This window comes from Sorex araneus, chromosome 11, assembly GCF_027595985.1.
Source record: "Sorex araneus isolate mSorAra2 chromosome 11, mSorAra2.pri, whole genome shotgun sequence".
In the NCBI taxonomy this organism is placed as follows: Eukaryota; Metazoa; Chordata; class Mammalia; order Eulipotyphla; family Soricidae; genus Sorex; species Sorex araneus.
Window position 1 is genome coordinate 3745535 of NC_073312.1, and position 14964 is coordinate 3760498.

General features: G+C 50.9%; 1 protein-coding gene across 2 annotated transcripts in view; it reads left to right on the forward strand.

Annotated features, from left to right (window-relative positions):
• Positions 1-14964, forward strand: part of ADAM12 (ADAM metallopeptidase domain 12) — a 224619-nt gene that overhangs the window by 188441 nt on the left and 21214 nt on the right. For both annotated transcript variants that reach the window (XM_055118985.1, XM_055118986.1), the window contains exons 13-14: positions 47-136; positions 816-1011. In XM_055118985.1, coding sequence (XP_054974960.1) covers positions 47-136; positions 816-1011 — 286 coding nt within the window. The remainder of the gene's footprint in view (positions 1-46; positions 137-815; positions 1012-14964) is intronic.

Sequence of the window (14964 nt, forward strand, 5' to 3'; positions counted from 1 at the left end):
CCGGGCGCCGTGTCCACTGACCGCCCCCCCCCCCCGCCCTCCGCAGGAATGCACCAACCTTTGCTGCAACGCGTCCTCCTGCACCCTGAAGCCCGAGGCTGTGTGCGCGCACGGGCTGTGCTGTGAAGACTGCAGGGTGAGCTCCGGGTGGCCGCGCCTGCGGTGTAGACAGAGTGGCCGGGCCTGGGCCAGCGCCTCCTCGTCCTCCCGCTCGCTCTCGGCCCCTCCTCCGGCCCTCAGAAACCTTCACACCCTTCCCAGCTGACCTGGGAAGTGATGGGGGCTCGTGTGCGTGGGTGGAGGGGGGACGTGCCTCCCCCCAGCTCGGCCCCGGGCCCCCCCCCCGGGCACTCTGCCTCCACCGCCCCGTCCCTCCCGACACGGGTGCAGCGAGAGGGCAGGCCAGTGCCCAGGGCCGCCCCTCTACCCCTCTCAGTGCTGCTGGCCCTGCCCACGTCCCGGGCAGGACGGGGTCAGCGCACCGTGCACTCTGCTCTGGCGTGAGCGTGCACACGGTGGGCACCGCCCCTCAGGCCCACGCCCCTTCTCGTCCACGCTGGAGACCAGCCCAGGGGCCACTGCTCAGAGCCCTGCCGGCACCTGGCTCAGCGGGGTGGGGGGGCGGGGGGCTGCCCTCGGTGCCCACCGTGGCCCCGCGCACCCCAGGGCCAGCTCGTGGCTCCGTATTTAAGGCGCTGACTCTGCTGCCCCCCGGGTGGGTGGGACGCCAGGCTAACCCCCAGGGCGGGGGCAGGCACGGAGCCCCCCCCCCCCGGCCCCGCGATGCTCATGCCCGGAGCACTTTGTCCTTGCAGCTGAAGCCCGCGGGGACGGCGTGCAGAGGCTCCGGCAACTCCTGTGACCTCCCCGAGTTCTGCACGGGCGCCAGCCCGCACTGCCCCGCCAACGTGTACCTGCACGACGGGCACCCGTGCCAGGGCGTGGACGGCTACTGCTACAACGGCGTCTGCCAGACCCACGAGCAGCAGTGCGTCACACTGTGGGGGCCAGGTACGTGGCCCCGCGTCTCGGGGACGGCGTCCCTTCCTGGGGAGGCGGGCACCAGTCCTGGCCGGCCCCGGGGACATGTTCCTGTGCCCTGCCTTGGGGTCATGGGTCACATGACCCGCACGGGGCAGTAGACGGGCTGGACTCCCCGAATCGGCTCTCGGAGTAAGTGTCCATGCGAGGACCTGGAGGGGTTCTAGCCTCCCCCCACCGCAGAGCAGGAGTGTGGGAGGGACCCTCCAGCCACGGGAGCAGCAAGCAAGGGGGCCCTGGGGGCCAGGGCTCGGGGCACAGGTGTTTCCTGAGCTGGGAGGGCTGGGAGTGCCCGCGTGGCTCCAGGGCAGACCCGCCGGGGCGTCTGCTCTAGACGAAGCTCCAGCAGGGCCAGCCCGGAAAGCTGGCACCCTCCTGCCCGCTGGCCGGGCGCTGCACTGGAGACCCCTGGGGGCCTGACCGGTGACCCGGCTGTCATCGTTGGTAGGAGTTCGATATTCCCAGGCCGGTTTTTGTCCCCCAGACCTCTCGGCTCTGGCCACAGTGCTGGCGCGTCAACCGTGGCTCCAGGGTGGAGCTCGTCCTTGGGTCTCTCCGTCCAGTTTAGTCTTAATAGCAGCAACGATTTTCTGTCCATGAGACGCGACCTTTACGCCTGCAGAAATACAGCTGGATATTTCTCTCCCGGCAAGACAATTTACTCTTGCCAACATTGTTTATCCAGTGTTACTGTTGCTGAAGACGTTCCCTGGCAGACAGACCCCTGGCTAGAAACACAGTTTACACCGGGAGCCTCCTGAAGTAGGGGACCGGTGTCTGTTTCATCACTCATCGGGAAACAATGTTGCCTGATTCATGCCTTGGCGTTGGCTGGGGCATCTTTAAGGGCCGGCCAATCGTGACGCCTTATCTGGAAGGCTGCTCGGAGAGAGTTTTCTCTGGTGGCGCGCCTGGCGTGGGGCAGCGAGAGTGTGGCTGGAAGACCAGCGCCCGCTCTTGTCACGGGGCTGGCTGCAGAGACGGGGTAGGGGTCCAGGCTCCTGCCTTGCACGCAGCTGACCCCGGCTGCATTGCCAGCATCGCATCGGATTCCCCCACACACACACCACCAAGAGTGACCCTGAGCACAGAGCCAAGAATAAACCCTGGGCACCACTGGGTGTGGCCAAAACACAAAATAAAGAAAAAATATATTTTTTTTTTGTTAAGAATTACATGGGGTGGGGCCGGAGCGATAGCACAGCGGGTAGGGCGTTTGCCTTGCACACGGCCGACCCGGGTTCGATCCCCGGCATCCCATATGGTCCCCCAAGCACCACCAGGAGTGATTCCTGAGTGCAGAGCCAGGAGTAACCCCTGTGCATCGCCGGGTGTGACCCAAAAAGAAAAATGCTTTAAAAAAAAAAAAAAGTTACACGGGGTCGAAGTCTGGAGATCTCCCTTCTCCCCTCCATCCCCGAAGTGAAGGAGGACGCGTGTTGGTGTGGGCTTGATGCCGGCTGCAGAGGTCGGCCTGGGGGAGAGAGACAGAGAGAAGCAGGCAGAGGCCAAGAGCACTTTCAGCCGTTGATCAATGTGCCTTTGTCTGCGGCTGTTAGTGGCGGGGCTGGGGGAATTCGTCGGCGGAGTCGGGAGCTGATTGGGCTAGATTAGAGGTTCGCATTTGCCTAATGGAGTCATCTTAAGGAGAAGATTATAATAGAGTAAATTGTGAGCTTCATATGAGTTGTCATCACGTCTCTTTCAAAAAACACACCGACATCAGGCTCCCAGCTCCCAGTCACGACCCACGCCACGGCAATCTGAAAGGAGGACGGGTAATTAAAATCCTTCGCTGGCGAGATGATTAGGAAATAGAGTAGGACGGCAAAGTTCCCTCTGAAAGGCTAAATCTTCTCTTTGGATCAGGACAAAACATGTAGATATTTCATGATTGGGGATTCATGGACTGCAAATGGAGGTGACGAGGTGCAATAAGAAAACCGTTGGCACTCTTGATGAGAGGGCGGCCCATCTTGGAGGAAGCCTGCACTTCTAAATCTGTTTTTGATTGAGGTCGCATTGGAACATAGTTATATACTTTAGGGACCCCCGTCCCCGCCCCCTCCCCCTTGGTGACCTCAGTGGGCAGAGTCTAAGGGGTTGCTTTCCCCGAATATCGACACTTCTCTAAATATGTTGCTCTGTGTGTGTGTGTGTGTGTGTGTGTATGTGTGTGCATGTGCGCGAACTACTTGCCTGTGTGCTACCAGGGATCAAACCCAGGGCCTCACACATCTAAGGCATGTGCTGTACTGTGACACTCCATCTGGGTCCGCTTGATCTGAGTGAGATCATACCATGTTTGTCTTTCCTGTTCTGACCCAGTTCACATAGCATGACCCTTCCCATTCTACCCAGGTGGAAGCAAAAGGCAGGATGTTACCTTTGTCACCGCTCAGTAGTATTCCGCCTCTTCTCGACCACTAGTCTCTGTTTGGACACAGTTGTTGGCCAGGCTTGTCTTGTCTTGTCTTATCTTGGCTTGCCTTACTTTGCACTACAGGGAACACATATCATTTTGAAACTTTGTGTGTGCATGCTTGGGATAGATACCTGGATGTGCAATTACAGGATCATACGAGAGTGCTTTTTATTTAGTCTTGAAAATCTCTATATGTTTAAAATATTCATTTTTAAGAGTAGTAACTTCATTTTATTTAATTTTTTTATTGAATCACTGTAAAAAACTAAGGCTCGCCGAGGGGCGAGAGCACTCGCGGGCTCTCCGGGCGGCTCTGTCTCACCGCCCGCGTTCGGTGCCCCGGAATCGCTATGTATGCTGTCGGTCAGGGGCAGGCGACGGAAGGAAGAAGGCCAAACTGGTTGCTCAATCAGTTTATTTCATTCTCTCTCTCTGCTTCTCTCCCGGCTCTCGGTCTGTCTCTGGATCTGTGGATCTGGCCCCCATGGATCTGGCCCCGTGGATCTGGCGCCCCAACCCACTCTTACAGCCTAGTTAAATATCCCCAGCATGAGGGGGTTGGGGCATACACATAGGTGTGGTCACCATCAATAGGGTAAGGTTCCTTTCCCTTAGGGGATGCTTCTCCTAGGACTTAATTCTCTTTCAGCAGGAGGATCCACCCAAGGGCGGAGTCCCATGAATGTGTTTCTCTTCTCCTCAGCCAGCAAACATATAAGAATTCGTGGGGCTGGAGAGATAGCACAGCGGGTAGGGCGTTTGCCTTGCACGCGGCCGACCCGGGTTCAAATCCCAGCATCCCATATGGTCCCCTGAGCATGGCCAGGGGTAATTCCTGAGTGCAGAGCCAGGAGTAACCCCTGTGCAGAGCCAGGTGTGACCCAAAAAGCAAAAAAAAAAAAAAAAAGAATTCGTAATATTAATTATTTTGTATGGACACAATAAGAGATGCATTAAAGCTTATAGAATTGCTCTCCGGGGGCCATCTCAATCTCAGACTACAGTGCTCAGGCCAGATCAGTTTTTCCTATCCCTGGCAGGGTCCTAGTCTCATAATTACTATTGGATCATGACAGCATTTGTCCATGATCAAGCTCTTAACTTATAGTTAAGAATTAGGCACTTTGGCCAGGCCCATCTCGATGCCAGGGTAGCACATAACTCACCGCTTGCCCTTGGATCCTTCCCATCCCACGTCGGGGACCCTGCTTTGGGGTGCTAGGAACTGAGGGCAACTGAGGCTTAAGTGGAGAAAGCAGATGCCCGGGAGGGAATAATATTCGAGGCCAATTAAATCCCAAGTTACAAAAGCATAATATTGTCTTCTTGTGTCTATACAAAAAGGACATTGCTTTAAAGTAAATTATTCAAAAGGCACAAGAAGAGGAGAAAGGCAATATTAACTTATATAATATAAATTCAGTATCCTAGGAAGCTCTGACCTTACAAATTAGCAGAGTCAGATTAAGGGAAAGCCACGGATTAACTCTTTTGGGGAAGAGAGCATGGAGAAGTGATTATAGCTAAACAAAGGGATGGGAGAGAGTCGGGAACACCTTGATGGGTGAGACTGGGGTAAGCCTAAACTCCGGGGAAAACCGGGACAAGCTACTTGTGGCAAGGAGGGAAAGGACAAAGTAATGTCATCCTACAAATCACTGTGATATAGACCATTACAAGCTGTCAGGATTGAGATTCAGTCATACAGTGTTCCAACACCCATCCCTCCACCAATGCACATTTCCCAGCAGCAATGTCCCAATTTCCTTCCCACCCCAACACCCCCCAGCCTGCCCCCATGACAGGTACTTCCCCCCTCTCCCTCCCTTCCTCCACCCCCTTCCCCCACTTTTGGACATTATGGTTTGCAATACAGATACTGAAGGGCTATCGTGTATATTCCTTTACCTCCTTTCAACACTCAGTCCTTGTCCAGAGTGGCCATTTCTGATATTGTCATACCGGTCCTTTCTCTATCCTAACTGTCCTCCACCCCCAACAACTTGTGGTAGCTTCCAACCATTGACCAGTCCTCCTGGCCTGTTTTCCCTGCCTTTGAATATTATTCTCATTCAATTTTTATACACCACAAATGAATGCAGTCATTCTACATCTGTCCCTCTCCCTCTGACTCATTTCACTCAGCACAATACTCTCCGTGTCCATCTATTTATAGGCAAATTTTATGACTTCATTTTCCTAACAGCTGCATAATATTCCATCGTGTAGATGGGCCGTGGTTTCTTTATCCATTCGTCTGTTCTTAGGTTCTCAGGTTGTTTCCAGATTCTGGCTATTATGAATAGTACTGCAACGAATCTAGAAGTACAGATGGTGTTTCTGGTGTGTGTTTTGGGGCCCCAGGTTATATTACCAGAAGTGTTATTCCTAGGTCAAATGGGAGCTCAATTTCCAGTGTTTTGAGGAATATTATATTCTTTTCCAAAAAGGCTAAGCCAGTCAGGATTCCTAACAAAAATGAATGAGAGTCCCTTTCTCCCCACATCTGTACCATTACTGGTTGTTCTTATTGTTTAGGATGTCCACCAATCTCTGTGTCTGCGATAACATCTTGTTGTTTGATTTGCGTCACCATGATGATTAGTGATGAAAAGCAGTTTTTCATGTGCCTTTTGGCCATTCGAGTTTCTTCTTTGAGGAAGTTTCTGTTTGCTACTCTCCCCATTTTTTGATGAGGTTGGAAATTTTTTTCTTGTAAAGTTCTACCAGTGCCTTATATATCTTTGGTAACCCCTTATCAGATAGATATTGGGTGAATAATTTTTCCCATTCCATGGGCTGTCTTTGTATCTTGGTCATTGTTTCTTTTCAGGTGCAATAGCATTTTCGTTTGATGTAGTCCCATTTGTTTATCTCTACTTACACCTGCTTGGTTGGTGGTATTTCATCTCTGAAGATGCCGTTAGCGTCAATGTCATGGAGGGGTTTTCCTACATTTTCTCCTATGTACCTCAGGTCTGATGTTGCAGCCTTTAATCCATTTTGATCTGACTTTTGTGCTTGGTGTTTGGTAGAGGTCTGAGTTCATTTATTTGCAAGCTGTCCAGTTTTCCCAGCACCAGTTCCACTTCCTATTTCTTGCTTCCTTATCAAAGATTAAATGATCATTTATTTGACAGTCAGTGTCAAGATATTCAATTCTGTTTCATTGGTCTATGGGTCTGTCTTTATTGCAATACCATGCGGTTTTAATTATTACTGCTTTTTAGTACAGTTTGAAGTTGGGGAAGGTGATGCCTCCCATCTTCTTTTTTCCCATGGATTGCTTTAGCTATTCATGGGGGTTTATTATTCCATATGAATTTCAGGAGTGTTTGGTCTATTTCTTTGAAAAATGTCATGCCATCCTTCTAGGGATTGCATTGAATCTGTATAATGCTTTGGGAGTATTGCCATTTGGACAATGTTAATTCTCCTAATCCATGAGCAGGGAATACGTCCCCATTTCCTCGTGTCCTCTTTTATTTCTTGAAATAGCATTTTGTAGTTTTCTTTGTACAGGTCTCCTTTCTTCTTAGTTAGGCCGATTCTGAGGTACTTGATTTTCTGAGGCACAACTGTGAACAGGATTGTTTTGTTTTGGTTTTTTTTAATATCTTTTTTCTCTTTCATTATTTTTATGGACTTTCAGGTATTGATTTTGTAACCTGCCACTTTACTATACAAACCTGTTGTCTCTAGGAGCTTTTCTGTAGAATCTTTAGGACTTTCTAAGTATAGTATGTCATCTGCAAAGAGTGATAGTTTAACTTCTTCCTTTCCTATCTAGATGCCCTTAATATCTTTTTTCTTTTGTTTATTTTTTTATTTATTTATTTGCCTAATACTATGGCAAGTATTTCCAGGACTCTATTGAATAGAAGTAGTGAGAGTGGGCAAATTTATCTTGTCCCTAATCTTAGAGCGAAGGCTCTTAGTTTTTCCCCATTGAGAGTAATGCTTGCTTTGGACTTGTGGTAGATGGCCTTGATTATACTGAGGAAAGTTCCTTCAACTCCCATTTTGTTGAAAGTTTTCATCATAAACGGGTGCTGGATCTTGTCAAATGCTTTCTCTGCATCTGTTGATAATGATCATATGACTTTTATTTTTTCTTTTAATGATTGATTGACTTGCGAATGTCAAACCATCCTTGCATCCCTGGGATGAATTCTACTTGGTTTTGGTATATGATCTTTTTGATGAGTAATTTGATTCTATTTGCTAGTATTTTTTTGAGGATCTTTGTATTTGTGTTCATCAGGGATATCAGCCTGTGATCATTTTTTTATAGTGTCTGTCTGCTTTTGGCATTAGGGTGATATGTGCCTCATAGAAACTGGGGATGTTTCTGTTTTTCAGTTTCCTAAAAAAGCTTGAAAAGGACTAACAATAGGTCCTCTTCAAAGGTTTGGGAGAATTCACTAGTGAATTCCTCCGAACCTGGGCTTTTGTTTTTGGGAAGACTTTTGATTATCATTCCATTTTCTCAATAATGATAGGTCTGTTCGGGTATTCCAAGTCTTCTTTATTCAGCTCTGGGAGGTTATAGGAATTTATCCATTTCTTCTAGGTTCTTTTGTTTCATGGCATACTCTCAAAGTAATCTCTGATGTTCCTTTGAATTTCTATGGTTTCTGTTGTGAGTTTCCCTTTTCATTTCTGATTTGGATTATTAGAGTTCTCTCTCTCTTTCTCTGTGAATCTTGCTCATGGTTTATCGATCTTGTTTATGTTTTAAAAGAACCAGCTCTTGGTATCCTTGATCTTTTGGATTGTTTTGTGAGATTCTACCTCATTGATTTCTGCTCTAACTTTTATTATTTCCTTCCTTCTGTGTGGTTTGGCCTCAAATGACTTTTGTTGGTCATTTTCTAAGATCTTAAGCTGTGAAGTCAAGTTATTTATGTGGGCCCTTTCTTCCTTCCTGATGAACACTTGCAGAGCTATGAACTTTCTTAACACTGCTTTAGCTGTGTCCCACAAGCTCCAGTAGCTATTGTGATATTTCACACTTGCTTCCATTAAACAATTAATACATGGCCTTGGCTGTCCCTTCCAACCTTCTTTAGCCTGAAATCTATGTTATCAGGTACTAGTAAGGCCACCCCGCCCTTTCAGAAGGAGTTTGTTTGCTTGAAGAACTGTTTTCCAGCCTTTAACTTGAGTCTGTGTTTGCTCTGACTGTTCAGATGTGTTTCTTGTGGACACAGAATGCTGGATTCCATTTTTAAATCCATTTTGCCACTCTGTATCTCTTAATTGGTGCGTTTAGACCCTTGGCCTTGAGAGAGATTATTGTCCTGGGGTTTTGTGCCATCTTTCTGTAGAAGTTTATTGTGTTTGAGGGGTTTGCCTTGTCTTAAAGTAGCCCCTTCAGTTCTTCTTTTCGGGTTGGTTTTGAGTCTGTGAAGTTCCTGAGCTGTTGTTTATGAAGTTGGGCATCGTTCCTTCAAATCTGAATGAGAGTCTAGTTAGGTAAAATATTCCTCGGTGAGGCGTTCATTTCATTGAGTTTTTCCCCTACATCCCACCACTGTCTTCGGCCCCAGAGGGTTTAGTCTGATGAGTCTGCTGTAAATCTGGGGGAAGCTCCTTTGTATGTGATTTTCTTTTTTGATCTTGCTGCTTGTAGTATTGTGTCTCTAACTGTGGTATTCATCGTTCCGATTATGATATGTCTTGGGGTCTTTTTATTGGGGTCTCTCTCGGCTGGCACCCTGGGGGCTCCTCGGATCTGGATGTCTGCGTCCTCCAGCTCTGGGGACTTCTCGGCGTTGATGTCTTTAACAGTCACTACCTCACTGAGGTTGCTTCCCTGTCCCTCTGGGACTCCACTGATTCTGGTGGTGGTGTTCTTGAATTCCTCCTAGCGTTCTCTTGCCTGCTCTCGAGATATTTTCGCATCTGTTTCCCTCTTCTGTGGTTGCCTGGAGGTTTTCTGCAGCTCACCTCCAACCTCAGCGACTCTGTCTTCAGCTGCCATCACTCCACTGTTGAGGGCACCTATTGAGTTTTTCTTTTCGTCTAATGAATTTTTTATTAGTGACACTTTTATTCGTACTTTTCTTATTTCTACTCTCATTTCCTCCTCTGTTTTATTGACTGTCCATTCCACTGTTTCTTTCACCCCCTCCTGTATTTTACTGGATGTCCATTCCACTATTTTTTCATCACCATTTCGTTTCTGAGAGATTGTGTGTGTGGCCGGGGGGGGGGGGGGATTCCTCAGGGCTCTTGTCCCCACCCCCTCCTTGTGGTGGGGTCTGTGCTGTTTCCCCGTGCTGCCCAATCCTTCCAGTCCACCATCAGTGTCCCCCTCCCACTGCAGGGAGGCCTCGGGGGCAGCTCGGAGGATGGTGGTCTCCTTTTTCGCCTAAGAATATAACCCTCCTCTTTGGTGCTGCTGTGTGACCGTGTGGGAACACGTTCTTTGGCCTGAACTGACTATCACTTTTAGATTGGGGATGTATTGATTCTTGCATTCACCATTATTTCTGTGAGTTTGGGAGTATGTTGATTGGAACAGGCTGACGGACTATCAGCCTGGCGTGGTTGGGGTAGCCAGGCTGGCCTGGTGAGCGTTCGGTACGAGAGGCCGAGATGCAGGCCCAGTGCAATATGGAAGGGGCGGCTAAGTGGCAGCTGCATGAGTGGCCACCACCAAAGAAGCCACGTTCCCTACCACTGTCAGTCGACTTGTTTGTGGGGGGAGGGGTGGCATGCCTTGGCACAGATCCTGAGGCACAGTCCGAGTTCCAGTGCCAGTGTCCATGCTTCTGAAAGTGCAGGGTCTATTCCCTCTCGCCTGGGCGCTGGTCTGGGCGCCCGTGGCTGCTGAGGGCCTCTGTTCCCTGCAGCTCCGCCCGGGAAACCGAGAGCAGCGGTTTTGAACTCAAGTCTGCTCCTTTGTCGCCTCCTGGAGAGAAGTTACTGGTACCTTTAAGACATTGATGATCCTAAGATACATGCCGGAGAGCTGCTAACCTCCAGAACCTCCCACGCCATCCTGCCGGGGTGGGCAGGTGGCACCAGCCCACACACTTGTGGACGTTATTTCTGGGGCTTGTGCTCTGGGTGTTTCCTGTCGTGCCTTGTTTTCACGCATTCGTTTTGTCAGCATCGAGCCCGCGGTCAGCACGGGGCCCCTGCCTGGCTCCCGGCCTGAAGGCTTTTTTTTTTTCTTTTTGGGTCACACCTGGCGATGCACAGGGGTCACTCCTGGCTCTGCACTCAGGAATCACTCCTGGCGGTGCTCAGGGGACCATATGGGATGCTGGGAATCGAACCCGGGTCAGCCGTGTGCAAGGCAAACGCCCTACCCGCTGTGCTATCACTCCAGCCCCCCTTCAGGCTTTTACTCGGCCTAACTCTGAGGGCATGGCCCTTCCTCCTCCCGGGAAGCAGGACATCTGCCTCCCAGGACTTGCCTCTCCCTCCCTGGTGACGACAGTGCCTAATGCTTCCGTGTAAATGACGCCGAGAAAAATCCTGCGTCACGGAGAGATGACCGGGGACGCCGTGTCACTTACCAAGGTGCCGTCTTCAGCGGCAACTAGCCTGGTCCCCCGGGGGAGGGCTGAGGTGACCAAAGGTGCTGTCCCCAAATTGCTCTTCACTCCTTCGTCCTTGAACACACCTGCCTCGTGCAGGCCGGAGGCAACGTCCCTCCCAGAGGGCCCGGCCTGAGGAAGGAGCTGGAACACGGGGGCAAGACAGAGAGAGATGGGGAAGGACGCGGTGAAGAACAGCACCGGCCCTGTGGCGCCAGCAACAGCCCAGGATCTGAGTCCGGTCGGCTCCAGGAGTCAGGCTCAAGAAAGACCCAGTCCTGCTGGGTTCTGACACACGCCCAGCACTGCCCCCTCCTGTCAGCTGGGCACAGGGACCCCAGACTGGTATGTGCTGTGATCTGGAGCCCTCTGGTTGGCCACACTCTGTTACGTACTTGGCAGTGGAACATTCTGATTGGCAGACTTCATAGCAGCTGTGGCATGGAGCAGTCTGATTGGCCAGGCTTTGTCTCCCTGTAGCATTGGAGCACTCTGATTGGCCAGGCTTTGTCTCCCTGTGGCATTGGAGCACTCTGATTGGCCAGGCTTTGTCTCCCTGTGGCATTGGAGCACTCTGATTGGCCAGGCTTTGTCTCCCTGTGGCATTGGAGGACTCTGATTGGCCAGATTAAACCTTATAGTCAAGCCTTTGGTGATGGGCATAAAAGCCTCACCTAACTCATCGAGAGCTGAATTTTCCAGAAGAAAATTTTTGTTCTGAAAATAGGACCATTCATTCATTTTTATCTTTTCCCCCTATATTTATTGAGATACTATGATTTATGATAATAGTGATCCTGTCACGCATGCATTGTCCCCTCACCTGCCACCAGAGCTCCCTCCCACCTCCCTCCCCCAAAGCCCCAAGGGCTGACCCTCCCCCCACCACCCCATAAGCTCAGTCCTGGGCACCAACCCTCAGTTCTCTTGCCTTCGGCCACTTGTTATTCCCTGGATGACTTTCGTTCCTCCTGTCCTTCTTTCAATTCGGAAAATTTTTGCGATATTTTTTAAGGATATTTCCAAGTGCTTGAGATTTTCCCCTGGAACATTCACTTTAAAACCCTCTGCCTCTGGACATCCCTGTTTCTCTCGTAAGACTCAACCCCAGATGGTGGCTCCGGGCAGAAGCAATCTGCCAGCCAGAGGGGGAGAAGCGTGGCCCGGGCCTCTGCGCCCGCCGCCCTCCATCCACAGCCACTGCCCCAGGCCTGCGGGGCATCACCCACGTGGGTGGGCATCACCGGCACGTGACCAGGTCCTCAGCAGGGTCCCCTTTCCTTGGCCCAGAGGTGACGGGCTGGGGACACAGTCTGGCCCTGGAGTTCTGTCCCCCGGTGGGTTTCGCTGGCCAAGGTATGATGACCCGCGGGTCCTTGCCAGGGAGCCGTGAGAAGCGACTTTGCTGTCACTGCCCACTCCCCCTCGGCCACCAGGCCAGACCGGGGCTCCCACCCCCTCGGCTTCAGGGCGAAGGCCCTGATGGGAAGAGGACAGTAGGAATTATGCTTCACGTGGCACCCAGAAGTGACCTTCAGAACTAACTGCATTGGTCAAGCGTCTGAGCAGCTGGGTACTCAGAATGGAGACTCTTTATAAAGCACTGCAGCGCTGTGGCACTGTCGTCCCGTTGTTCATGATTGCTCCAGTGGGCACCGGTGATGTCTCCACCGTGAGACTTATTGTCACTGATTTTGGCATATCGAATATGCCACGGGTGGCTTGCCAGGCTCTGCCGTGTGGACAGGATACTCTCGGTAGCTTGCCGGGCTCTCTGAGAGGGGCGGAGGAATCGAACCCCGGGCTGGAGTGATAGCACAGCGGGTAGGGCATTTGCCTTGCACCCGGCCGACCTGGGTTTGAATCTCTTTAAAGTAGTGGTTTTTTATTATCAGTTTCCCACCCTATATAAGCCTCAGGGCTCAGTCAATGAGTATTCCATTGTTCCACCACAGTCGTGCCTTTCACACCCAGCTGCCCCCCCCCATTCTTGGGGTCCCCCTTCCTTGCTCCTCTGCTGGCCACTATCTCCACCTTCCGCTGCGCTGCTTAGACGGCGGTGTGTTTGTTTCCTTCCTTCCTATTCTGAGACCATGTGCTATTTTGGGAACCGATTTCTGTCCCTCTTATTGGGCAATAGCCTCGAGTTCCATCTTTGTTGTTGCAAAAGGGAAGATTTTACTTTTGTAATTGCTGAGGATTCCATTAAGTATATCGACCACATCTTTATCCACTTATCTGCCAAGGGGCATTAAGTTGTTTCTTGTGCCCATTAACTTATGGTGTGTGTGTGAGAGGCGGGGTGGACACATGTGCACACATACACTACACATGTGTATTCTTGCTTAAGAATAAGGAAACGATCTACAGTAAAGACATTTTGGGGGGCTGGAGCCATAGCACAGCGGGTAGGGCATTTGCCTTGCACGCGGCCGACCCGGGTTCAAATCCCAGCATCCCATATGGTCCCCTGAGCACCTCCAGGAGTAATTCCTGAGTGCAGAGCCAGGAGTAACCCCTGTGCATCACTAGGTGTGACCCAAAAACCAAAAAAAAAAAAAAAAGACATTTTGGTTCACAGGGTCCATTCAAATAAAGAAGAGTCAACTTAAACATCTTCCCTTCAGGCTTCCTGCTGCCTCTGTGGTTCTGGAGGCACGGCCAGACCCAGCCAGCAGAGGCCCAGAACAAGCACAGCACTGGGGTGACTGGGCACCCCAAGAGGAGAGGGGTGCTGGGACGTTGAAACCCTTGAACCAAGACTGTAGATGTGAACGCTCTCGCTGAATAGGAAAGCACGTCAATGCCTCGGAGGGTCTTTCAGTGAGAAGAAGACACTCTCCATCTTACTCCCCACGGTGATTGCTGTCATTGGACAGGTTATCTCTGGGGTGCCAGGCTCTGGGGGCATAGGACCTGGGAGAGAGTCTAGTGAAACCCTCCCACCCCGTTGCCCTGACAGGGAACCATGGCGCGTGTGAGCAGCTGTGTTGGCAAGGCGGGAGAGAAAAGATCTCTCTCCCCACAAGTCTCGCGCCACAGTGTCCCCACTCAGTGCTCCACGGACACCTGCCATGTGTCAGGAACTCACAGTTCCTGTCAGTCCTTGTCCCCATTGACTAGCGTCTCCAGAGCTAACAGAGCTTGCGCAGGGTCCCCTCCTGCAGGGTCAGCACCAGCCCCGCTGTCATCAAGCGGAGACCCCAGCTTATGCTCCTTAGCTCAGCAGCCCAGCCCGTGCCGGAAGATTCCAGAGAGTCTTAGCAAAGGTCTGATGTTGTTTTCCTTAGATCCCACATGTGTCCGGTAGAACACGTGGTTTCCAACACATAACCCATGAGATAACGAGGCTGTCCAGTTGGGCTCTTGTCTCTGGCACCCTTGAAATGCATGTTACTGTCCAGCGGGCGAGGCAGTGTTGGTTCAGGTGCGGGTCGAGATTAATTCATCAAGCTGAGAGTTTTCATTGAAAAAAAAAAAAAAGCAAGGACCATTATCACGTGTTTAACTCGGATTCCTAAGACATCCCTTTCTGCCTCTCCGGTATCTGATTCCGGTGACTGAGCATCTGAAAGGTCACGATGGCAAGCTCCAGGGTCGCGGAGATCATGGATCTGCTCGTACTGGTAAGACAGAAAAAGTCGAATTGAAGGGCTCCCAGTTAGCTGAGTGGGTCCGGGTGCCGAAAGGAAGATTTTAATTGACAGCATCACAACGGAACAGAAAGGTCAGCCTCACAGGAGGCTGGAAATGCAGGTGGGGAGCTTTGGAGAGCAAGGAACGTGTTTTTACCGATTTAATGAGATGTGATTGACGTGTCCAAAGTGCCTATTTAATCTAAACAACCTCATGAGTCTGGACATAAATACCTGCCTGCAAACACCATCCCTAGAACCTGCGCCATAAACACCACCCCCAGGGGTCTCGCCGCCCACCCCCTTCTGC